The sequence below is a fragment of the Protomyctophum parallelum genome (assembly GCF_964188405.1).
Source record: "Protomyctophum parallelum genome assembly, chromosome: 15".
Lineage (NCBI taxonomy): Eukaryota > Metazoa > Chordata > Actinopteri > Myctophiformes > Myctophidae > Protomyctophum > Protomyctophum parallelum.
Genome location: NC_139710.1, coordinates 10,392,156 through 10,419,512, shown reverse-complemented (window position 1 = coordinate 10,419,512; position 27,357 = coordinate 10,392,156). Strand labels below are relative to the sequence as shown.

The 27,357-nt window shown below is 44.3% G+C and overlaps 1 protein-coding gene across 4 annotated transcripts in view; it reads right to left on the bottom strand.

The window, feature by feature from the left end:
• emid1 (EMI domain containing 1) overlaps positions 1-27,357 on the bottom strand; it is a 69,882-nt gene that overhangs the window by 2,930 nt on the left and 39,595 nt on the right. For 2 of the 4 annotated variants that reach the window (XM_083784613.1, XM_083784612.1), the window contains exons 4-14: positions 14,150-14,239; positions 13,971-14,032; positions 13,744-13,876; positions 11,170-11,214; positions 10,961-11,068; positions 7,649-7,756; positions 4,991-5,080; positions 2,845-2,897; positions 2,668-2,730; positions 2,511-2,555; positions 2,214-2,267 (exon numbers count right to left, since the gene is read on the bottom strand). In XM_083784613.1, the coding sequence (XP_083640739.1) occupies positions 2,214-2,267; positions 2,511-2,555; positions 2,668-2,730; positions 2,845-2,897; positions 4,991-5,080; positions 7,649-7,756; positions 10,961-11,068; positions 11,170-11,214; positions 13,744-13,876; positions 13,971-14,032; positions 14,150-14,239 (851 nt within the window). The remainder of the gene's footprint in view (positions 1-2,213; positions 2,268-2,510; positions 2,556-2,667; positions 2,731-2,844; positions 2,898-4,990; positions 5,081-7,648; positions 7,757-10,960; positions 11,069-11,169; positions 11,215-13,743; positions 13,877-13,970; positions 14,033-14,149; positions 14,240-27,357) is intronic. The other 2 variants (XM_083784615.1, XM_083784614.1) reach the window with 1 other exon arrangement.

The following is a 27,357-nucleotide window of genomic DNA, read 5'->3' as shown; positions in this document are numbered from 1 at the left end:
TTAGTTTGAAATCTATGTTGTCATTTGGGTTTATTTATTTAAATCGTTGCTGGCTTTAAGTCAACCCTACAGAAATAAACATGACAAAGTTGAAGTATCAATGTTAGACAGATGCTTTATGATGCAATAGAAAGCATGCAAAGAATAGTTCATGCTATTGATGTCTGGGTGAGCGATTCCCTCTAAGAAATGCATTAATGAGATATACCCATGTTATATTATACAGAAAAGGGCAAGGTTTCAGTAGGTCACCTAATTCTGTATACAACATGATATACAATAGCAAGCTCATGGAAGGTTGGAGCATAGAGAATTGACATAAAAAAGAAATAATAAAAAGTAGCTTGCGTTGCCTTTTTTCTTTGTTATCTGCATAATTTAGCTTTCTCCATAAATCACATTCTGTAGTTTATTTTTGCATCCAGAAAATAAATTGCAGTTGGTGCAGCTGTTAAAGATGGAACCATGCAGCGTTGCATTATGGGGTAAAAGAGGATAGCTGTATCCACTCCACTCACCTCAGAACACACCACCCCCTAAACCCACCACCAAAACATATGGAGCGATTTGGCATATACATTTACACTATTTTTTCCTGGGTGGTCAATGGCGTTTTCTCAATTAAGAAAATAATCTAACTGGTTACACCATTTCAGTCATCAGATTGTGTTTGAATGTGTATGTACTGTATATGCCAAAGTCAGATGCTGAGAATGTGACGGTGAAAGGTAGCCATGGGGACAGTAGCTTGCAGAGGGAGTCAGACAGCTTTAGGGTGGAGAGGACAGTGTCATGATGAGGGACAACAGTCCAGAGCACACCCCAAGGACCAAGACGTTAACATCAACACCAAATAACACGACAAATCGCGCACACACACACACACACACACACACACACACACACACACACACACACACACACACACACACACAGTCAAACAGTCAAACCGATTAAAAACACACACACACACGCTGGTATGATCTTTGCACACAAGTGCAAGAGATGCAACTCAATTACATGTCAATCACAATCATGTTAACGTTAATGTGGAGTGTAAAAAAACACATGGTCGTGGTTATATCAAACTGAAGTCACTGAATAGACTGATTGTTTTGTCAAGTGAACTTGTAGTAGCATAAGTAAAGATCTCTTACATTTAGATTGTTCTTGTAAAATAAGAAAGAGGCAAAAGAAAAGCAGGAATTAGACAGACACAAAGTAAGGAACACTTCCCCTTTTTGTACATCATACCTAAATGCACATGTCGATGACATCATCAGCAAGGATTTCAAGCACATGGAAACTGAAGCTTCTCTTCCTAGAAGGCTACCTCATTAAAATAGTAGCAATGGCATCAATAAAAAAAACTAAGTTTAAAATGTACAGTAGCTTGAAATCCCTGCCAATAATGTCATTGGTACAGTACATTTTGAGCTATCCACAGCCTGAGCGAGTACAGACGAAAATGATGCCATTATGTTTGCCATAACCCATTATGCCATTATCTATGAGCATTAGTGAAGAAATATATATATAGTATATATATATGCATAGTTTAATTATGATATGCCACTGTACTCTTAGCTTACATATGATTCATGATTTCTATGTATTACCATGTTTTTGTTCTTGCTTATTATAAATCGCTCTGGATTAAGAGCGTCTGCTAAATGCCTAAATTGTAAATTGTAGGCAGCGGGAAAGTGCAGTTTTTCTTTACCAGTGTCAGAGTCAGGCAGACAACATTGCCATCACATTTGCTATTTTTGAGGGGCACTAGCCCCTCCTATATTCAGCTATAGTGTAGATTCTTGTCCTAACACAAACATTAAATGCCATTGGCAATGAATGGAGAATTTACCTCTTATGTAGATGAGCAAATCGTCTATTTTTGTCCTACACAAATTTCCATTAACAATGAATGGAGAACGATGATGTACGATGATAAGAGTGCCCCTCACTTCACATGGGTGTGACTTTTATCTGGAGAAAAGAAAGCTGAATGCAATGACACCAACCTGCACTGCTTGACTGGACATTGGACACATTTTCTGGCTGCGTAAGATTCCCTATACCTGGTGCCTCAGTGGCCTTTTGAGTTTTGATTGTTGTTTTGATCGCCACTACACTTGTCTCTGTCCTCAACCTGTGCTACTCATGCAGTGAGTATGTGAAGTACAGGGCAAGTACACACGCTACCAAAATATCACCTCTCTTACCGGCAGGCCCTTCTCTCCTGGCTCTCCCTTGAGACCTGATGCTCCCTGTGGAAAACATTAACAGAAAAACATTGGACACACTTTATTTTGAATAACATCCATAAAAGTGGTTCCAGCAGCATACTAAAGGCAGAAAGAACCCATTCTTTCCAAGTTTGTGGTATCACTGGTTAGTGTAGTTTACAGTAATTTAACGAGCTGTGACATGTGTTGATGTTTCTCCACACACTGGTTTATTCTGGCCTTACTCCCCAGGGCCATAGTGCAGCAAGGTGGAGGTGGGCTTACCGTCTCTCCTCTGAAGCCCCTCTCTCCTGGATAACCCAAAGGACCCTGAGAAACCGAAGGCAGAGGTCTGTTTAAGGAAGTTGAGGAAATCAAAAAAGAGTTTTATGAAAAAAGAACCACCAAATGTCATTGAACTCAGCATGGATGTCATACTCACTCTCTCCCCTCGTTCTCCTTTTGGCGCCACAGGGCCCTGAATTCCAGGGGCTCCAGGTTTCCCCTATAAAGAGTTAGAAAAGACATTAAAATTCACAACAATCAAATTGTACAGCCACAAATGGAAAAGGGATGAGACAGACAGACATTGTTTTAGTAAAGTATTCTGAGAGCTCACATTCTGTCCTGCTGGGCCAAGAGGTCCTACTGGGCCTTTGGGACCTGGTGGACCTGTGTATGAAACGTAACAATTAGTATTCACTCAAGCTGTTACATTCAGGGAGCGGAACCTGCCAGCGGTGATGACACCATTCACTGAGGGAACCTGTCAGCGGTGATGACACCATTCACTGAGGGAACCTGTCAGCGGTGATGACACCATTCACTGAGGGAACCTGTCAGCGGTGATGACACCATTCACTGAGGGAACCTGTCAGCGGTGATGACACCATTCACTGAGGGAACCTGTCAGCGGTGATGACACCATTCACTGAGGGAACCTGTCAGCGGTGATGACACCATTCACTGAGGGAACCTGTCAGCGGTGATGACACCATTCACTGAGGGAACCTGTCAGCGGTGATGACACCATTCACTGAGGGAACCTGTCAGCGGTGATGACACCATTCACTGAGGGAACCTGTCAGCGGTGATGACACCATTCACTGAGGGAACCTCATGAACATTGGCCGGGCCTACAGGGGTTCCTAAGAGGATGGTTCAGATGATAGAGACAAGCCATAGCTGGACTCGAGCCAAGGTTCAGATGCACAATGGTGCATCCTACAGGGTGATACCTGGCCACCTTCCTGTTCATTGTAGTGATGGACCATGTGCAGACACTCGCAATCAGCGGCATGCAGGGAGAAGACACTGGGATTCATGCTAGTCCCGAGGAAGACTAGGCAGAGAGTACATGGGGCCGAGACATGGACAGTTGGACACTCAACTCAGTACAGCAGGAAAAGGTGCTAGATCTACACAAGAATGCTATGAATTGGTGTCACTTGGGTGGACAACGACAGAAAAGTGGATCTTTATAAGGCCTTCCCACATGTCACAAACAAGTTAGTTCAGAAAATGAAGGATGAGGCTAGCTGGGCACTGTGTCAGGCACCCGGAACTGGTGGCAAGCAAACTGACTCTGTGGGAGGGGGAGCCAACCCCAGGTTGGAAGGAAGGGTTTATAGAGGCTGCAGCCCTGGGCACTGACCTCTAGGGGGCATCAAACAGCAAGCCAAAAATGAAAAAAAGACTCGACTGATGAATTGAGTACAATAGAGTCTGGAACACAATGGAAACAATCCCCCTGAGGCTTTTTGAGTAATCCTTGCAACAGATTGATTGATTGATTGAAAACAATCTTATTAATAAAGTATTCAATGAATCAATCAAAAGACTATTGAAAGCAATAGCGCCGTATAGTGTCCTGGGGCTGCTGAAGTAGCAACGAAACGGTGCCGAAACACATCAGCAATACCCCTCACTCCGCTGGTGAAGTGAAAATCTTCCGCAGCACAACACTGGGCATTGGGCTAAAAACAGCCATTTCCGTCATTTCTGAAAACCCACCTTTTCAGACTCCATCATGGCCCATAGCACTTACCCTAACCCCTTAGATAGCATTTCTGTTGGCTTAGATAGCATTTGACACAGACTTATAGCATGTTATGTAGACAGCACTATAATTGTATTGTATATAGTCATAGCACGCCATAGTACATATGTATAGCATAGTAGTAAATATGTATAGTTTATATGTATAGTGTATGTATAGTTTCATTATATAGATATTCCACTGTTACTTTCTTAGCTTACGCATGTTTCATGATATTGATAAATGCTTTTATGTGATGTATTCCCATGCTTTTGTTCTTGCTTACATGTAAGTCGCTCTGGATTAAGAGCGTCTGCTAAATGCCTAAATTGTAAATTGTAAATTGTATCACAAGTGGGCATGGCTGTTTTTAGCCCAATGAGTGTTTCTTTGCAAAACGAATGCATGGAATGGATTCAGCATCATGAAAACCCACTAGTTTGACACGTCACATGGTTGTTAATGGTATGGTCACATATGCTAATTATGAAAACTGCTCAACATAATGCAAGTTAGCATCTGGCAGTTTCTACATGCTGGGGACCCATACTCAACATTTCTAACATAAAACGTTGGCGTACTCAACATGCCTGGGTTCACATTCTGGCAAGTGGTCTAATAGGTAACTGTGGAACCATAAAAAACACACTATTTCTATCAGAGTCATTAAGCAGGTCTGACAATGGTGACACAGAGGTGTCTGTGTGGGATCGAGAGAAATACCCACCGACAGGTCCAGGAGGGCCTTGAGGTCCTGGTATTGGTGGCCCTCGTGAGTCATGGAATGTGTTGGAGTAGAAGAGATCTTTTCCCTGACCTGAAGTGAAAAAATAAGTTCCATGTTGATCATCTTAGTCTTGTAGCCAAGGATAATGAAAACATGATGTAACGAGCCACCACAACAGAAATATTCCAATAGAATAGAATAGAACAGAACAGAATATAGTCTATTGTATTGTGATTCTGGCTTCATGTACTACAATACTAACACCAAACAACAAATTAACAAAAATGAAATGTAATACTGATGAAATACTAAAATAATATATATATATATATATATATATATAATGCTTGTGAAGTAATACAAAATCAATCTATTTATCTCTAATGGAGTAATTGTTTAGTTGGTGGGGAGGCAGATAAAACTCTTCTCTCTTGTTTCTAGACAAAGGATTTATTTAATATTTTATTAATGAAAAGTGTGATCATGCATTTGATGTGATCCATGGTCAGGCAATGCCCTTTTGATTGTTTACTGTCTTAGTATACATATGATACGGTTGAAGATGCTGTGTGGTTGGTTGTGTAAACTAATTTAAATTTTTAATTTATGTTTTATTTTCTTTGTTTATCTTGTCTATCCTTGTTTTATATTATGTTTTTGTGCTCATACATAATGTCCATATATTCTGTTGTTGTTGCTTGTGTTGTATCCAAATAAAGTGCTGATCATAGACTTAATATATCCCAAAAGTACATTTCTGTGTTGTTTCTGCTGTCAATGCTGTTGAGACTGGCTCTCTGTGCGATTGAGATCAGAAAGGCTCTGAGGATATACTAAAACGCTTATTGCCTGTAGGGGGCAGTGTCTTCTCACAAACACTCAGAATTCAGCTAAAACGTTTTGGAAACTATTGAACACTAAAACAATTACAGAAAAGAAGGTGGTACACAAATTATTTCTAAACCATTGTTTTCCATTCATAGAAAAAATTATGGAGCACGGTATAAATTACTTCCCATGCACTGATTCAGTGATATGTGAGAAAGGTAATTAGAGTAATAGAGGAAATGTGTGTGGTTATTTGGTTGTCTCATTTGACAGTGAACATAGTTCCAATCACAGCACAGGGTTTCAAGAGAAACAGGGTGAAATAAATGCCTGTTAGCCAGAAACATCTACCAGTTCCATACCAGTAATAGCTAAGTGACATTCAAACCTAGTTCTCTTACTCTATTACTTTGAATTTATTTAACTCATAGAATTGCACTACAGGAATATCCTCAACTAAAGACGTTCTTAGTCAACAAGGAATTTGTCAACTAACCGATTACTTTATTTAAGCTAAATTTGTATTTCACACATTGGACTACTGCCAAGTCTTAGACCAAACCGACCAATTAATCAATAACTATATAATATGATATATCATTGATATATAATATGAGGGGACTAAGTCATATTACTGTTTTGGGGTTGCCATGCAGTAACATATTCAAGAATAACCAGATTTGAACCAAGTAGCAGCAGGCCTCTGTGTTTCACACAGCCCTAAACACAGTTCTGTTTTGCAGCAGGGAATTCCAACCTCCACAGCCAGACATAATAGGCAATGAGCCAGTATTTTCCAAAGGACGCTTAACACAGAACCCCCATGTTCCCTATTTTTCTTTTGTGTTGAAATAAATGGCTCCCAGTGTTAAGAGTTCATTGCACCAATCTCAATTTACCCTGACGTCAACCAACAACTTACACATTTCTATATTCTGTGTGTGCTGCATGTTTCATCTTACCATAATATATACCTAAACAGATCAGAGTCTAAAAATGAAAAAAAACATAAGTTAAGAAAATTGGCGCTGATTGGTCCAATAGTTAACGAGATTAGCTCCAGACAGTCAGACAGTCAGACAGATAGAGCCACGGTGTTATAATAACACTGCCTGCGCCTCTAAGCTTGAAAGTTAGGGTACGCCCCCACTCCCCTCCTCAGCTGTCTGCACTGACTACATCTGGAAGTTGTTCAGTGACATCAGTGGTGGACAGGTTCTTATCTCAGCATGTGGCATTTGTGTCAATACCAGACGTTCTCTGCCTCCAGTAAATGACCTTCGGTTCAATTCAGTTTGGCTGGTAGACAGAATAGGGAGTTCCCATTCAAACATATTCCATACAATCAACCCTTTCTTTACTATAGTGCTATATTGTGTGTCTCTTTTCTTTCGCTCCCCTGTGAGTTGACAGTTAAAACGCTCTCAGGTTGTGCTCATAAACAGGCATAGCATCTAAAATACACAATACACATTTTACTGGTATCTATTCGTAATGATACAAAGGAAGCATGCACTTTAAAACAAAGGTTGAAATTACCAGTCCACGCCTCTCACTAAACTATTGTATCTATAGCTTGACTATTAGTTGGACAGTCCTGGCAAATTGATTTTGTTTGAACTGAGGTTAAATCCACTGGTTTGGCCTAGAAAGAGACCACCTAATGTGAGGAGAAGGGGTGGAGCGGGTTGTCTGACACGGATGGACTGTCCATCTGGACATTCAGCTCCAAACTCTCATGGGTGTGAAAATGTATGACAAGAGTAAGGAAATGCCATTCATTTAATACATTTGTGTATGGAATACAATAGTTTCTATGCATGGTCTTACCGCGGTCTGGTTCTGGGATCCGGGCACTGGCTGGTGCTGGGGGACCTGGGGGCCCAGGAGGTCCCGGAAGGCCTCTCTCTGCTGGGAGACCTGGTGGACCACGGGGTCCTGACAGGAGAAATGATGGACATTCTGTTATACTGACAGGAATTGAAAGTACTAGGAAAATGACATTCAAAAGCATGGATCATCGGGGGCACGGTGGCACAGTCGCTAGCACTGTTGCTCCACAGCCAGAAGGTTCTGGGTTCGATTCCCGCTGGGGACGCTGTGGGCGCTGGTCTGGGGGCGTGTTCTCTCCTCCACGGCATCAGTGCCTATACCTTAGACTTAGAGTATATATAGAAACACTGAAGCGCGAAAGACATGGTGGCCCAGCGCGTTCATGTATGGCCCATAAGCAATCCCAGAATGCACTGGTTCCAACCCGGAAGAACGTCTCATGCACTGGGTGAGCAACTCAATGCAAGTGTATGGGAGGAGAAATCCGGTGTTTCTATTAACTCTATGTTACCCTAGGTGGGGTTTGTTGGCAAAATGGCTTTTCTGTGTGGAGTTTACATGTTCTCCCCATGTCCCCTAGGCTAGGTACCCTAACTGCCTCCCCCTGGTCAGCCAGAGCTCCTGATGGAGGGGTAGGAACTGGTTGGAATAACGTGTTCCTTCCACGTGTTACATCTAACCGGGGAAACTCCCCCTGTCAGGTGAAAAGAAGCGGCTTGGACTCCTCATGCATTGAAGGAAGCATGAGGTCAGTCCGTCACCCAGACACATCAATCATCCTCTCACACGAGTGTGTGAGTACTGTAAATGCACATGTGTAAGCGTGTTTTTGATGTGCGCATTTGCGTGCACATCTACGCATCTGTGTGTGCCTGAGCTATTGAGAGCAACAGCAGTCGAAGACAGGAGGTCGGATGTGTGGGCTGAAAGACTGTAATTAACAAGAGGAGAGCTCTTAATGGCCTGCTGCTGGGAGCTCATAGGGGGACCTGGGAAAACTCAAATAAACTCCAACATTACTGGCATTGATGTGTAGTAAATTAAAGACTGCATATACTAGCTAGTGTGTGTGGTGTGTGTGTGTGTGTGTGTGTGTGTGTGTGTGTGTGTGTGTGTGTGTGTGTGTGTGTGTGTGTGTGTGTGTGTGTGTGTGTGTGTGTGTGTGTGTGTGTGTGTGTGTGTGTGTGTGTGTGTGTGTGTGTGTGTGTGTGTGTGTGCGCGCGTCCGTGCGTGCGTGCATACACGTGTGGGTATACATTCAGTGTTAATTCTACTGAAACAGATCCTCGTGGATAAATTTTTACACATTCAGAGTTAAATTAGATTTGATTGTGTGAGACTTATAGCCAATAGTGGGGCCACATAATCCTGTATGGGTGAATGTGTTTCAGCGACCCCTCCTCCTTTTGCCATTCTTTCTTTCGTTGGAGAAAGGCAAGGAAGAAAAACTGTCCCAGTGGCCCAGCTGGATCCATCCTAAAACCCAAACATAGTGCCTCACCTCCCCACCACAGCTACATCTGACCTCATTGTTTGCACTCCTCTGAGGTAATGCTGTGCTATGGGCTATGTGCTCAACAGTACCCCCCCTGCATTTCCCCCCAGCCCTCCAGCACTGTCTCACCACCTCTAGCTTTCTTTCTCCTCCTTCCTGTTTATGTAGTGGTAACGAATGATACAGTTTCACTGCATCAGAATCACTGCTTCGCAAGCACTGAATCTTGTCAAAGTATTCGTCCATTTATGTTATTATAACTCTGGTGTGATTTGACACCTCTCTGGTTCCTTTTCATATAGCCTTCATAAACATTGCACCCTGGGCTTTTGGTTGCCTGTTAGCCCAAACATCTCACCTGAGAGCTTGAAAATCATGGGCAGCAGCACAGTGGCCCTGCTGGCTAGTGAAATTGACTCTCTGGAGTCTATATGTGATCAAATGACATCAGCGCAAACATCTCTCTGTTTTTCTGCCCTATAATGAGCTCTAGAACAGCAGTGGGTTATAGCCTCAAAATGGGACTGTGTGTGTGTGTGTTTGTGTGTGTGCGCGAGTGTGTGCGTGCGTGCATGTGTGCGTGCCACTTTTACAGTGAAAACGTGTTGATCTCTATAACCTTCTTCAACTCGTTATTGAGCAACACTGTCATTTGTTGTGACTTCATAGCTTCTTCTCCAACTTTGACGTAACAAAAACATGCTGTTACATTTTGACTAAACACATTCTAGGGTCGGTCACACGCACGCACGCACGCACGCACGCACGCACGCACGCACACACGCACACACACACACACACGCACACACGCACACACACACACACACACACACACACACACACACACACACACACACACACACACACACACACACACACACACACACACACACACACACACACACACACACACACACACACACACACACACACACACACACACTCACTCTTATGGAATTCAGCACTGCAGAGAGATCATAGCTTTGGATACAAAACATAGCACTGTCCGTGGGCACTCATGAAGTAATGGAGATACGAAAAACAATAACACCACAGGCATATGGAAATCATAAGGAGCCTGGACTTGTGTATGTATAGCTCATGTTCATTTCAGATTGAAGTCACATGGCGCTTCTTGGAAAGTGGGTTTATAGTTTAACTTTTGCTCTAAATCTCATCTCTACCCAGCAGCAGGCACAGAGCAGGGGTCATATGTCAACTTGAAAGGAGAGGCACTCCCTCCTTGTTCCACAGAGAGGAAGAACAACAGCCTACGGCTACAGTAAAGTTATTTCATCATTTATTATTATATTATCACTGAAGTCACATGGCAGCCCTCAGATTATAGTTCCCCCTAACAAGCATTCATCATTTGCTTACAAAGTTGACCTAGAGTACTGGTGACCATCGGGCACACTGGACAGATTTATGCTTCAATTTTGTTCTTGAACATCTCTGGTTGGTCACCAAGAGCAACAACACATGCTGAAAGCCACATGGGACCTTTCTGTAGATTGAGGACACCCATTTTTGAGCTGTCTGTTTGTCATGGCTTAGTCTATTTTATTGTGATTGATAAGTGATTCTTCTGTTTCAAGTCTTTGGTAAATAGAAGAGAATATTCTTGCTATAAGGACAATGGGCTGCAGGCCCCTCTCTCTCTCTACTCACAAGCAAACAAATATAAACACAGCGACTTATGTTTATGACATGTGTACTGACACTTGTCTTGTAAGACAAGGTTCATTTGTTTCCCACAGATCACAATCTGGTGTTAACAGGGAACTGTTTGTTAATTCTACACATTGTCTTACCTATGGGTCCTGGGTTTCCCCTGGATCCAGGGGCTCCAGTTGGGCCCCTCCCCCCAGTATCTCCTCTGGGTCCACTGGGGCCTGGCAACCCACGAGATCCTGACTTCCCTGAGAAAAGAGGGAACAGACATGAGCAATTGTGGAGCCATAACTGGTTAAATCCAAATTGGGAGTTTTAAGTTTAACAAAAAGCATATCTTTCAACTTACCATCTCTGCCAGAAGTCCCATCTCTCCCGTTTTCACCCTGGGGACCTGTGTTGGACACAGAAAGATGGCATGATTGTGCAATGTCTCTAGCCTAATGACTTAGAATTCCTATGTTGGCACTGACTTAACTCACTAATGTTGTTTTTACGGAATTCATTCTGGCCATATCCGTGACATTGGCTACGTTTACATGAGCAGTTAAATCCCCTTTTCATTCCGAATAGAAGTTCAATCCTATTAAACGTTGTTATGTAAACACCTACAAAAACTTACATCCGAATGAAAACGCTCGATGCGATCTAAAAACCATTCCGATGTCACTGGCCGGATTACTCCGATGTTCAATGCGATTGAAAGAAAATTGGACTCATGTATACACTGCTTCGGATGTAAATTCATTCTGGTCTTTCTGAGCATGCTCATTTCCATTGCGCTCCAACTCCAAGGCGCTCATAAGCCTCATATCCAAGGCGCGCCGAGGAGTTTGCACATAGAGCGTGTTATTTCGTGCATTTTGTGTGTGTGTGTGTGTGTGTGTGTGTGTGTGTGTGTGTGTGTTCAACGGTCTCTCTCTCACACTCTCTCTCTCTCAAAAATAACGAGCGACCTGATACAATAATAATCAGTGTGTTGCGTGCCCTGGCCGTGCTGTAGATAATAAAGTAGGCTACACATAAAAACGAGATGATGACCTTCCCAGCGGAGAAGGGGAGCCGCAGCAGGTGGGGAAAAAAAGACAGTAAACATAATATGTCCGTCCCTATCCAAGCAGCAGCCTCAAAACTACTGCGGAATGAAATGATGGGATTTCAAAGTGTCGTCTTTCGTCTGAAAGTCACAATGAATGAACTGCCTATATTTTATGTGTCCAACAGATGGCGTAGTTTCACGTGAATTAACATGTATCATGTCTTCTATCACTTCTCCATATAAACACTCATTCGGAATGACCATTTCCCATGTAAACTCGCGGCAAAAAACATTACATCGGATGTATTTTATTCGGAAGTATTTATTCGGAATGATCACCCTTCATGTAAACGTAGCCATTGTTAGAACGCTAGTGGGTTGAGTGATTTCAGAGGTCATGGGTCACTGACATTGGCAGAGCAGGCCTGTTGTTCTTTGGATTAGACCTTGGTGACAGCCTATCCACTGAGCTGTTAATTAGGGCTTCAGAGACATTAGGATGGGATCATTTTTAGTTAACCATGAAAGACAACGCACAAAGCCTTCTGTAACAACGGCTCATTTTGAAACAGCAGTTCCACTGTATGCCTGGGCTCTGGGTTACCACCATGTATACACTGTGCTCTGCAGGCCAGGGCAAGGATGGTCTCTTAATCCATTCTGACCTGAGATCAGATTCTAAAAATGTCTATTACATCCTGACAGTTTCATTATTAACCCATTCTGACCTGAGATCAGATTAAAAAAATGTCAGTCGTTCTTCGATTTTTCAAAAATAGCAGACCTACAAGCTCGTATCGCGCCACTCGGTGGCGCGATATGAGCTTGTAGATCTGCTATTTTTCAATAGCTAAAGCATAACATGATGCTGACACCAAAATGGGTGCCCGTTCAGAATGGGTTAACTGGAGGGAACTTGTTGCTAGAGCTGATTTGAATGTAATTGGATGTAAAGTGATACACTATTATTGAACGTTCTTTTGACAGTACAGCAAAGTACTCTGTCTTTCTAGCTGAAGGTAGAGCCGGGCTCTGGTCCAGAGACGGAATGGGCTCTCATGCCCTGAAGTGTTCCCTTTCCACAGAGCCATAGAACTCTGAAAGTGAGAGGTGCACACAAGTGGATTCTTAAGCCCAATTCATAATTTGTCACACGACGGCGTTACACAACAAAAATAGCCAATCTACAAGCTCACAATGTGATGCTCATCGTGTGTGTGTGTGTGCGTGTGCGTGTGCGCGCCCGCTAGCGTGTGTGTGTGTGTGTGTGTGCCCGCGTGTTTGCCTGCGTGTGTGTGTGCATTCAGGGAAGGAAATAGGATATGAGAAGAGGAGAGCAAGTAGGGAGCAGAAAAATTATTACTGCTCGTGGAGAGAGTTGCAACGAGTAAACCTTGCGACTTGTGGGAAATATGAAGAATCAATTCTATATAGTATATTGTTCCATGCTAGTATGTCTGGTCGTGTCTGTGAGCAACGACACCTTGGCCTGAAAGCCTGTCTTAATCCAATCAACCCTTTGATCAAGCTGTATGTAAAAGACCATGTCACACCTATTGTTTATTATGAGACCCTGCTGGGCGACAGCCCCCCTCCTCATGTTTATCTGTGGACCTGCTTTTGGGGTATAAGAGAGGACCTACGGAGAAGCTCAGGAGGGCTGGTGGGATGGAGACGACGAGAGAGAGATGTACTGAGAGAGAATGTTGAGTGATACAGGCTAAGCCTGCTAGACTGAGAGATGTTGTTTGCTTGCTGCTGTTCTTCTGAATAAACTTCTAAGATATACATTCACCCGGATGGATATTATTTCCATAACAGACTGAAACAGAGATGTGGAATATTTACGAACTTGCACCCAACCAAGAGTCATGATGTACCCACCCGCAGGGCCCTGCTCGCCAGGAGCTCCTTGAGCAGGCAAAGCTCCCATCAGTGAGGACGATTCTGGTCCAGTAGCTCCTTTACCCTGTAGGTGGCGATGTGCCATGGAGGAAGGGGCAGCGAATAACTGGACCTGGTGGAAATTTAAATACAACAGTAAGAACAACATTCAAGTTAACCCCCATAGACTCAAATTGGATCTTGAATATACTACACGCTATCCATACCTTTGCCTCGAGCGAGCTGAGCCTGTCAGTCAAAGCTGTGATTCGACTACAATTGAGGCAAGCTGGAAAAGAGAGGATACGGTTATGTTTGTGGTGTTGGCACATGTGGTTGTAAACACATGTAGCTGTGTGTCCTCGTTGGGGCGGCAGGAGCAGTAACAAAGCTGTGGCTCTCTTACATGTCGTTGGCTCTCCAGCGCGGGCAGGTGGGCGGCGTAATGTGGACGGCTTCCTCACTGCCTCCTGAGCTACCAGCTGGTTCCCAGCGTCTGTGAAAGACGAAGGAAAGAAACAATGAAGAGGATTCATAGCACTGGATAACACACTGACGTTATGTGGCAATGATGCTGTTAGGGGACAAAGCCCACAGTGCTGGGGGTCATGACCCATGCAAGCCGTAAGGGACCCATACAGACTGTACTACTGTATATTAAAAATCACACTTGTGTGTGAGGGGGGGGGGGGGGGGGGGGGGCTTAAAGCAAACGTCCATAGTTGTTGTTGTTGTTGTTGAAAGCCAGACGTTGAACCTCAAGAAAGAATATGATAACGTTTTTGGGGTGGAATAATTATTATTTAATTCATCCAATTTCTAAGTACAGACTAGAGTAGCAGCCTCAGCTTTGGGGTGGAATAATAATTAATTAATTCATCCAATTTCTAAGTACAGAGTAGCAGCCTCAGCTCACATTCTATCTTTCCTTCATTTTATGAAGTATTGGTGCTTGTGTCCCTGGGTTTGGGATGTTTTGAATGGGCAGACCTTTGTGGAGCTGTGAGACTGAATCTTTTGTTTGACCTGGTCTGGCTCTGGTTGGCCCAGGTGCTCCTGACACAAACAACAGGCTGCATGGGTTCAGCACCTCATTAGTGACCAGGCAGCACGTCTTTCCATTCAGTTGCCAGCAGTCAAAGCCAAGTCACTATAGTCAAGGAAACCATGAAATGACACCTGTAGCACTAAGTTAGTGGACACTGGCATTTTTCTTAAAAACAGCTTTCACTCACACATTTAAAGCTATATGCCTGTTGTAATAACATTTAGGATAATCTCTCTGACTAGTATACCTGTCAGTTGTAGAAATAGGAAATGAAGAGCATACTGACAAGAAGGAAAATGAACATTAGGGTATTAATTAAAGACAGAGGGCTGGATTATGCAAGTCATATAATATTACATATAATATTACAGTTTTATGAGCTGGGGGCGTGTGGAATGTCATATAGCAATTTTGGGCATGTTAAGAAGCGCTTTCCGTGGATTGCACAAAACGGCCTTGAATTAGTCATGGGAGTGTATAAGGAGTGTTTGAGACGTACCCAATCAACATGTCCGTACTATTCTCTTTACCAGTCAGCTGATGTCACATACGGAATGCACACTTTGAGGATCGTGGTATTACATTTCTTCAGGCTGGCACCATAGAAGACATGACATGACTTTGTCACATTTGGGTTAATTATTCCTATTGCACTGCATGCTGTCACCTTTATGCCTCAAAATAATTTGTTTCTATTGAAAAACACCAGTAAAATTATATTTTAATTTTAATTATAATTAGGCCTATATTATATTTGAAATGAGTAATGAGTTGAATGCGTGGTGCGTAATGCTGTGGCCCGCGATGGTATATGGTCTTCGCTCGTAGCATTTTATTGAAGAAGACTTGAATCGGGTGTGATACAGCATATGAAAGCAAACTTCCCAAGGATTATGGAGATGTTTTTAATATTCAGGAACGTCGTATGCCATATGTGTGTGCGTTCAACACGGGACGATAAGGCTTTCATAATACGATTGTGCGCAGAGCGAGGCCAATTTATGTATTACCACATGGTAAAACGCACCTTCAAAATCCAGCCCAGAAAGTATAAAGTAGAAGTATAACACGACTAAGAGCCTAAAAACTCTGCTAGCTGCCCTCAAGGCTGTCCTGTTCCTTATGTCCAACCAGACAAAAGTAGTTTATAGTATACCAACCAACATTGCCATCCTTAGTGTTCTAACTGGGGATACAAATTAATTATGACCAGACAGATATTTTGTGTGCAAAGTTAACATTTTAGCGCCTGAGGGTGGCGCTAGAGGAAGGGCCATGAGGGTTGTTCAAATGGTTAGTGATCAACCTTTGGTTGGCCAGCATGAGCCCTCAGCAAGTTTCAATAAGTTAATTCGATTTTGAGATATACTTTCAAAAGTTTGACTAACTATCACATCCTGCAGTGTAACTTCAGTTTCCAGCCTAACCCAAGCTGAGTGCTCAACACAGAGGAGTGCAGTTACGTGATAATCTTGCTCAGGGACACACTGCTGAGAGCTGGAGTCGTACCTGGCACACCCGGGACCTCCGGATTCCCAGGTGAGCTTTCTAACCAGATACAGTATCAAATAGGTCTAGGACTCAGAGTTAGGTCTTTCTCAGAGGATCATGTGCAGGTGGACTTAAAGCACGTCATTTAATTAAGAATGTAATGTACTGTGGCAAGAGGTTCCTGCCCTGCTCTATATTCACCTGTTTATATGAGAAGACTGCAGTGCAGTACAGAGAGAGAAAGGGAGACATGTGAGTGCACTGCAGATGCATGCGGAGGAAGTTTCCTTTCGAGTGAGGCTCAAGTAGATGGCTGCATTCAATTACAAAAGGGCTGTGGAAAGGAAATCTAACCCTCGCCCAGCAGTAAAGGCACCTCCAACCCCCTCCTTTCTATACAGCACCTCTTTTCTCTTCAGACTATACGACCCTCCCCCCACCCATACATTATTGTATAAAACATTAAGCAAGCTCTGGCACTGGGACAATTGTCTCCTACACACCGCCGACCTCATTTCTCACTCTCTCTCATCCCTCTTCCCCCCCCCCTCTCTCTGTGCTACCAATCAGTCTACAGTAGCAATTTCTAAAACTGTCTGCATTCTTTTGTCTCTACAGTACGGCGAGAAGTGTGTGAGAATGGATGTATTTTAGGGGGAGACATGCACTTGCATGTATTAAGCGTGATCGGTTCATCGTCTGGACCAACAATAACAGAGTCACAGCTAATGAGTGCCCCCCATTGGGCACTCTCTGTTCTCTCTGGTGCTAATTGCCCCAGCGGGGGGATCAAGGCAACCTGTGAATGTATTTGACCCTTGGCCCCGTGTTGCAGTGGGCCCTCATCAGTGACGGAATCAGTGCTCATTGTCAGAGGAGTAACCCTACAGAGAGTTCAGAGGGCCAGAGGCCGCCCTGACATCAGCTCTTTCTCCCTCTCTCCCGCTCAGAGTGTTTTCGTATTAGGTACGATCGCACCATGTCTACGATTGGCCCTCCTTTCCACTCCCCCACTGCTCAGCCTTCACATTAGTAATGTTATTTCATACTCAAGTAACATACGTCATTTTCACACCTGATGCAAACCACCCGTACCAGAGTACACCTCTTCAAGTAGACCCAGGCATGGATCAACGAAACATGCATGGTACACACTACACACACAGTATTCACACTAATCAAACAAATTGGATTTTGGGGTCAAGTGTACTCTGATCTGAGCTTGGGTCCCTGATGTTAAAGCACCCAGAGTTCAGTCTCTCATGGATTTTTCCATTGTTTACAAACATACTGCTCACTCACTAATCCCTGCAGGCTCAATTATCTAACAACAGGAGACTCTAGACAAGTGAAGGTCACAGCGACTGGGTCGACTATAATTTAACACACCTAAATCCATTCAGCACAATACCTGCTGTATAGCTGTATTTAGGTGAAAATGATGGATGGCTGTGAGAGATGATTTATAGACTTACAGTAACATGGCACACCCTCCCATATTTCATGCTTGTTCCATACATCCTAGTAGTAGGAGGTGGCCGTTAACTGTAACAACACCAGGCGTTATAACAGTCCTGGCCTGGGGTCCAGAGGAGTTTACTGCCATTGTGTAGTCAGTACAGGGCTCGAAGTTTGGGAGCCATCACACTGAACATGCAATGGCACATGGTAGGTGTGTGTGTGTGTGTGTGTGTGTGTGTGTGTGTGTGTGTGTGTGTGTGCGTGCGTGCGTGCGTGCGTGCGTGCGTGCGTGCGTGCGTGTGTGCGTCATTTTTCACAAGCTCTTTTTGCCCCCCAACGTGCCCGCCCCAGCGGTATTATTAATGAGCCAAGGTCAGTACTTCAGTGATTCTCTCCCAGAGAAAATAAACGAGACCCCTCACGCTGAGAGCCCAGCCAAACCAAGACAGTATAGCTAGCCTAGTCTCTTCAGAGCCCCAGATCACTCTCACACTCACACACACACGCACAACCCATTCCATCTTCTACACTCATTAATTATTGCAGTTTATTTATTCTCTCCGTTTGAACAGAAAAGATGGAGAAACTTACAGAGATTCATAATTGTGTGGTTGGTAGCTGCCTGTCAGCTCTTCGGAGGTTTTATGGGGGCAATGTGTGCTAATGTCCTTTTCATACAGTCTGCATTGAGGATTAAGTGATTATGTGCAAGCTCCAAACCCCAACGCTGCCTCGGTGCCCCCGTGACCTCTGAGAGTTTAATCAACAAGGAAGTGTTTCAACATGAGCCAGACACCAAGAACGGAGTCCATCACGTGGGACTCGAGGTCATGTTTACAACCTCCTTCCTTGTGTCTTACTGGTTTGACTCAAACTTGGGAAGACATGGGGGTCTGGCAGCAGCTGTGAACACAAACACCAAAGTAAACACGCATGGCACGGCTATGGCGAGTGAACACAGCAAAGTGTACAAGGTTCTGATCCATCTCTGTCTGGGCAATGAGCTGAGCTCAGCGCTTGCAGCATCGTTAGTGACCAGGTGCTGATGAACAGCCAGCAGAGGCGTTTGTCTCTGTTTCTATGCCGCTCAGTGGTTGTGTCTGTGCTGAGTGAGCTATTTCCTTTTTTATTTTTAGACCAAATTGAAGTGATATATTAATCTCATCATCATCATCATCATCATCATTTATTTAACTCACGACCATTTTCACATGGAGCACAGATTCATAAATAGTATACAATAGAAAGTATACAATACAATACACAGTATACTATACATACAGACATAGCAAAAGGCTTTCACTATTTGAACAGTGGAAGAACATTTTTCAGAAAAGCACCCACTTTGTAGATTTAGATTACTTTTTGTTTTTCAGATTTTAGTAATGAAATTAATTTGAACATACTGTAGATGGGCGGTTTATAAAGTAAATTATTGTCTCCACCAGGCCGAAGGCATGGGGGGAGAGTATGTTTTGTTGTCTCCACCAGGCCGAAGGCATGGGGAGAGAGTATGTTTTGTTGTCTCCACCAGGCCAAAGGCATGGGGAGAGAGTATGTTTTGTTGTCTCCACCAGGCCGAAGGCATGGGGAGAGAGTATGTTTTGTTGTCTCCACCAGGCCGAAGGCATGGGGACATTGGGGAGAGAGTATGTTCTGTTGTCTCCACCAGGCCGAAGGCATGAGGAGAGAGTATGTTTTGCACTCCGTCCGTGTGTGAGTGCGTGCGTGTGTTCTTCCGTCCGTCCGTTACCAGCTAATCTCCGCCACCGTTGGCCGATCCATGCCAAACTTTGCACACACACTCCCTGGATGCCAACGACGAACCTCTGCCCCAAATATTCCTCAACGGCCTGTTATAGCGCCACCATGAGGCCGATTTAGGCAAAACACATTTCTGTAGATTACTCATACACATTTTATCCATACATCACACAATTCGGTATACACTCTCCATAGTCATGTGATCAACACGGATCTGCACCATTTCCCATCTTCCATCCTGATTGGCTAAGATTGGCTTCCAAAGCTCACATGATTGGTCAGTTTTGAACAAAATGCCACAAATCACAAACACAAATTATACATACACGCACATTTCCACTAGGCCAAGGACTCACGCCTCACGGTGGCGCTAGAACAGGGTAATTCCTGTTTTTACCTATAACAAGAGGCCGTGGAAAAACCTTTTCCCTGCATCCCTCCACATCTGCCGGTTATAGCGCCACCATGAGGCCGATTTCTGTTGTCTCACAGATTTCATCCAAATCTCACACAAATCGGATGATCTCTGTAGTCATGTGATCAAGACGAGTCTGTTGGACTTCTCAGATTCTACACTGATTGGCTAAGATTGCCTTCCAAAGTTTTCACGTTTTGTACAAAATTTTGTACAAAATGCTGCACATGTCCTGCTCATCCAGAATTCTATCCTCAGAGATGCTATGAGTGATCTGGCTCTGCATTTCCTCAACAAAATGAAGAAATGTGTTGCAAAAAACAAACTAACAAAAAAACATGTTTATATCACTCCTAAACATTTTGCCAAACACCACACACACAGGTCTCCTGGTGGAGACCTGTGCCCAGAAGGGCCCTCTCTCTCTCTCTCTCTCTCTGCTTAAATGACCTGCCACAGGTGAGAGGTGTCAGTAAGGAATGGTTTGTGGATCAGGCTTCCAACATGATCCTGCCTCTACACCCCAACATGTATACCGGTATGCTTTCCCAGGGTGCCAGCTTTTCTTTTATTAGGTGACTGACTGAGGGGAACAACCTTGATCATTTCCTTCCTCTGGGCCTGCCAGCCCCCAAAGACCCCATGCACACCTACACTTCACTCCACACATGCTGTTCTCACTCTGGACTGTCCAGCTGGTTGGACTGTAGCTCTGTAATTACAGGTGAGCAGGTAAGGGTTTTAGCAGAAGAAATTAGAACAAGATGGATCGTAGGGTTACACTAAGCCAAGTAGAGTAGAGACTGCCATCTTCATATCCAGTAACTCAGAAAGCACAGAATAAGCAGCCCTCTACTGTGTCTGCTATATGCTTTATACATCTTCCAGAGGTGGTAGGGCAGAGCAAATTAACAACAGAGCCTCTATAAGACCCATAAGACCCAGGGGTGAGTGTGCAGGGTCAAGAGAGGTGTGCGGCTGTGCGCGCACACACACACACACACACACACACACACACACACACACACACACACACACACACACACACACACACACACACACACACACACACAAACACACACACACACAAACACACACAGAGTTGAATTACAATCAACAGAGCGAGAATCTGACACATGTTGGCCCTCAGAGCCAGGAAGGGATCTAAAGTTACCAATCAAACTGCTGCAATGCTGCAAGAACAGATTGGGTGAATTCAGATGGGATATCAACATTTAACTGGCCTCTATGGGAATCAGACACCCATCAGCTCTTGCCCAAACACATACCAGCACAACACACAAATGCTGGTTGATCACAGGGAATCCAGGCAAAGGTGATCAGTGGCAAATTTCTGGCTGATCCTCAACAGTGCAGCTCTGATCTTGACCTGATCAGAGATCAGCCCTTACAGCTCCTCCAGCCCATCCAGATGTGCTCACAGACGGAGCCTCTAATCTTACACAGGAAAGGGATTTTTTTTCTTCACCTCTCCTCCCACCTCGCTGTCCCAGACAGAGTAGTTACTCCCCACACGCCTCCGTCTCTGCCTCCACGTCCTTCTCACTCGCTCTCACAATGCCACTCTCTCTCTCTCTCCCCCCCTCTCACTTACTCGCTTCCCTCTTTAACCAGCACACGTCGGTATTGGTGCTGATGGTAGGGGCAGGGTCTGCGTCGCAGACAGTTTGAAGCGGTCTGGCCACCGTCTACCCCATGCACCCCCCCCCCACCTCACGCTCCCATTCCAGGCAGTAGTGTGTAATTACAGAGCAAGGCCAGAGTGAGTGGTTGTCTGCCTGGTAGTGTGAGAGTGGGCTGTTCGCTGCTCGTGTTGTCTGGACCAAACACACATGTGCCCCCGTGTAGATCTCAAATGGACAGGAGATTGACCTCATAAGCTCCTCACTCTGGAGGGTGCAGCCTTAATCCAGATTCCCACTCACAGACGTCTTTCTGCATATTGTAGTTTCCAGAAAGGAAACTGCTGAGGATCCCTGCAAGCCACTTATTGATGCTAATTAAAGGAAAATTCTGCTCTGTTTGACAATCGCTCACTGCCTCCGCCCGTAATTACTGGCCACTGTAGGCCGACCTCCACTGTTGTTGACCACTTTTCTTGTGGTGTAGCATTAGTGGTGCTCTCTGTTTTCTACCCACCACTCTTCACACCTCATTCACACGTATCAAACACAACAGATTAAACAAATGTTTGGTAATGTTTTTGTTTTTTTGGGCCACCACAATGCTTTTCCAATGGGAGTCACATGGTTTGATCAAACATTTGTGTTTGATTGCTGATGGTGTTCTTCCTTATGCCTTATGCCTAAGTACTAGTTTGCTGATGGTGTTCTTCCTTATGCCTTATGCCTAAGTACTAGTTTCGCCCGGGACTCGTATGCACCGTCCCAGCCGTCCCGCCACTTTTGATGCGTATGCACTGTCCCAGCAAATTGTGCCTGATACGGCAGTGGTGCCAGATTACATGGTGTGTGTGTATATGTATAACTAGCTCTCAATGATGACGTAATAAAGATGTGTATTAAAGGACCCAATGCCAGAGTGTAATTGGTTTTCGATGGTGACATAATGATGATATGTTTTAGTGTTGGGAGGATTAAAGGTAATGCTCCTGTGTATACATGTTAACATGTATGTAATCTGGCACCACTGCCGTATCAGGCACAATTTGCTGGGACGGTGCATACGCATCAAAATTGGCGGGACGGCTGGGACGGTGCATACGCCGCAAAGTAACCACAGTATACCGCTAATCAACGTACAAATTACATATACATATAGATAGAGGCATTTCCTTTAATCCACAAGGCACTGATCACATATACGTCACCATCCAGAATCGTCACCCGTACATATTCATTACAAGTAACATTATGTTTCTGAAGTGTATAAAAACAATTACCATTGTCTCATTCAGCATTATCAAAAATTAGTTTTAAAAAAGTAAGTCATAAAGCTTTATTCTTTCATAAAGCTTTATTAACTCCCATTGGAAAAGCATTGTGGTGGCCCAAAAAAACTAAAAAACGACCAAACATTTGCTTGATTGGTGTTTGATACGTGTGAATGAGGCCTCAGTAGACATGATGCAGTGGGGGGGGGGGGGTCAGTGTGTGATCAAAGAGTCGGCTACAGCAACGGTATGGAATCTAATTCAAACAAACACAATAAAGTGCAATGCTAAACCAAACAAATCACACAAGTGAGGGGCGCTCTTATCATCATACATCATCATACATCATCACGTTCCGGCCAATCACGATTTCCTCACCTTCGTCTTCAATGTTTGTGTTTACACAAACACTCAAAGCTGGCCATTCACTGTCAATGGCATTCAATGTTGTGTTAGCACAATGTGTGTGTTTACACAAACCCTCAAAGCTGGACATAGGCCCTCAAAAGAAAATGGAATAACTGTAATTCACTGATCTCCCACCAAAACTTAAAGATTGTTAGTTTATGGCAAAATGGAAACAATTTTCTCCGTGCCCCGAAAACAAACAATACTGCGGTCCATGTAGAGTGGCTGAAATTAGTGGTGGGCACATCTGTTGAAGTAAAGCGAGCTTGGATTGAGACAGAACACAGTTGGGAGAGACTGCACCACAAATCCACTCGCCGGGTTTTAAACATTTCCTCTGCCTGAAACCAGCAGATGTCTAATAAAAAATGTGGGGCAAGAGGCTGACGTTCCACATATACTCACACCCTTCACTTTTATTAAGACAGTCACAATAACCCACAACTTTAAACCAAGCCGAGTTACTTTCATGTATGGCCCCAGTTGACCTGCATGCGGGGCCAGACATAGTTGTACCCTTTCCCTAGGTGATCCTCTCCCTCTCAAAGAACTTAAAGGCATGGAGTTCAACTTCATGTATTCACTCTCTCCTTCGAACCCCTCTCCCGTCCCGTGATCACCACGGCAACCGGTATAAACAGCAGTGCAGAGCTCCTGATGGTCGATGGCGGCTGCTTGGATGAAAACCGCGTGCTTCTCCGCTGTTGCTTTAGAGTGGCAGAGGGAGGGGACATCTTGTCTGTGACCTCTCCACATGATACGCTCCCCACACACCACAGCAATTAAACCCACTCCTCACTGCCACAAGTGGGTCCACAAACAAGCACTCTAAAAACAGCCCAGGCTTTGGAATTAGACCTGCTGACTGGCCTCCACCGCACGCATGTACAACAATCTAGTAACCACAGCCTGCTTCTGTTCATTACAGAGGCTGGTGACGTTGTGCATGGTGCAGCAAAGCAACTGTACAAACAACAGGGAAAGTCTATGCCGAGAACGAGGAACATCTATTTTACATTCAAACTATAAGCTGCAATGAGAACAATGGTGCTGGAGGAGAAACATAGCACACACCCTGGTGTATGCTCCCTGCGAAAAACATGGTGGTAAAATGCTTGGCCAGCGAACTCCGTAGTCTGACCCTGTTCATTACCATAGAGAGATTGACAAGAGCTACAGTTCTTGGCACACAAACTGCAGCCAAGTACAAAGCTTGGCTGCAGATGGCCAATCCACAAACCTTCAGCTAAACATCCTGCCCCAAGTCTTCTGCTACAGTATATATACAGTACAGTCAGTACCGGGAAAGTTAATCCCGTGCCCTCAGTGTTTGAAGGACATGTCCCATTCCATTGCACGTTTATTTGCCCACGGTTGAATTGAACTTACACTTATTACGGCTCAGACTAGAGGCCTGTTGCCGCACCAGCCACACATAATTTCCCTCCAGTGATGTGATCTGTGTGTGAGAGAACAGTTGAGGGTTATGCTTGTCCAGTAAAAGGCTTTAAATCACCCTGTTTATTCCCCCACGTAAACAACAAACACAAGCAATAGTCTGCTCTGACAGCCATAACGGCATCCATGACAACCGAACACAAAAAGCTCCAATCTTTAACACAATGACTACATGATAGTGACTGCACCACCACAACAGAGAGCCAAGCCATGAATGAATGCCAGACCACAGGCCATTCCATGTCCCCTTATATGGCGATATTCTGGTTCAACAGCAAACCATAAACCTGTTTTAACAATTTTCAAAACATTTAAAAGTAGCGAAAATAGCAGATTCACAGTTTTTTGCTGTAGTGTAAATGAAGTGAGGGCAGAGCACTAGACTAGAAGGCGTGGTAGTAAAAAAATGAGGAATCTTTTTTTCTCTTCATTGTTTGAATTTTCCTTCAGGATTCAGCCTCTCTCTGTCCCTTTCCTTGCACCATATGAAATCATTTGATTTGCTAGGTTCCACTGGGACATCTCACATAACACACTAATCTCCATTCTGCCTTTATAAGCTCGGGTCATTTTACGCTTGAGGCGTTCAGCCCCACTCAGTGTTTGTGAAAACTGTGAGATGTAAAACAGCTAAAGAGCACTGCTTAATGGTGAGATAGAAGCAGAAAACCTCACAGGGACTGGGTGGACATCAGTCTGTAACGATATATTAAAAAAAAACTACTGTCTCATCAAAAATTCCAGTCCTCAATGTAAACATGCTGTCTGCCAAAAGAAGCAGCCTGCAGAGAGATAGAGCGTATATATATATTGCTGGTGTCAGGTGAAAATGTTTCTCCTTTCAGGAATTAAGAAATACAGCTTTGTTTTTATTGATGACCATGCATTTCTGAAACGATACATTCTGCCTTCAAATGGATTCAGAACTCCAGAGGCCATGGAAGTATCCCCAGACCATAATCATAGATTAAGTACGATGGGCTGATTATGGATTAGCCAAGTAAAAACATGCAAATGGCCCACTTTATTCACATTTTCTCCTGGTGATAGCCATACAGTGCTGTATGCACAAAGAGGCATCACATTGTGACATCCAGAGCTGCATAGCTCCCCTGGCAGAGTGTACATTCATGCATGGTAGGAAGGTAGACTGATTAAAGTGCAGTGGGCTGTGTCTCTGTATGCCGGCCAGGCTGCATGTTTGAAGAAGCTCTTTGTTGTAAGCCTGTCTGACTCATATAGACTCACACTAAAGTGGACGGCAGGGTCTCGAAGCCCTTGATTTAGATGCTTTGTGTACTCCCCGCGGGAAAAAAAAAATGCCACGACACTGATACCGTTTAGAACAGTGATAAAATCTCTACGTATAAAAACTCAAGACTCAGGAATACTTCAGTGTAAGAGAATAGTCCTCCAAAACATAAGCCTGACATTAGACACATCTCTTTCACTAGAATTTTATGAAATTCACCCGCTGATGCACATTCGCTCGCTCTATTGCATAAAGACAGTCACATATGGATAAACTCTCAAAGCAATGGCCGCCTGCCAGGGTCAACAGTATTCCCTCTGCACGCCTGCTTCAGATTCAGATTGATGGGTCTGCTCCAGATTGCCGCGGCATTGTCTTCAGCATCAAGTTAAAGCCAAATCTGAGTGTCAGTCTTCACATAGTTATACTTGTGTGCAACGGTGCACCTGTTGAGACCCACAACGTGCCTCACTGCCTACGCACACACACACACACAATGCATTCAAGAAAGAGCATGCACGCGCGCACGCACACAGTATGCATGATACAAGAAAGTGCACGCACGCACGCGCACACACACACACACACACACACACACACACACACACACACACACACACACACACACACACACACACACACACACACACACACACACACACACACACACACACACACACACACACACACACACACACACACACACACACACACACACACACACACACACTTTCAGTTTCCTAACAAGGTAATTGATAATCCTGGGGTCAGAGGTTAGCTGTCTGTAGCTAGAGGGCACTAGAGGGTACAGCAGCAGTGCACTCTGCAGACAGGCTGTGGGTCGTGTGGTGTGCTGCATCTGTCAGGTGAGTTCAAAAGACACTCGTGTGCGAATCAAAGCCACATGTTGAACTTGACTCTGTTCGTTCATGAGATGCGAGTCTCCACGTTTTAGACACATATGGACCGACCGGGCCTATAAGCAGCCAGCCTATGAGTATAATGTACACTGGACCGGGCCTACTGTATAAGCAGCCAGCCTATGAGTATAATGTACACTGGACCGGGCCTATAAGCAGCCAGCCTATGAGTATAATGTACACTGGACCGGGCCTATAAGCAGCCAGCCTATGAGTATAATGTACACTGGACTAGCGTCCGAGAATTACTACGGTAATGGAAAAGTGGCTGAGAATATGAGACAGCGCTATGGTGGTCCTGCCTGTCTGTCTGCGTGCTACAGATGTCTATAAAGCTACAGTATACTTCAGGCTCCAGATCGACACTTTAACGGGGACAGTAGGACAGATATTTCACGGCTGATGGCACAGAGGTTCCTTTCAGAAGCATGGTCCAATAACACACACTCACAAAAGCACATGTGCACGTGTCGCAAGCATAAC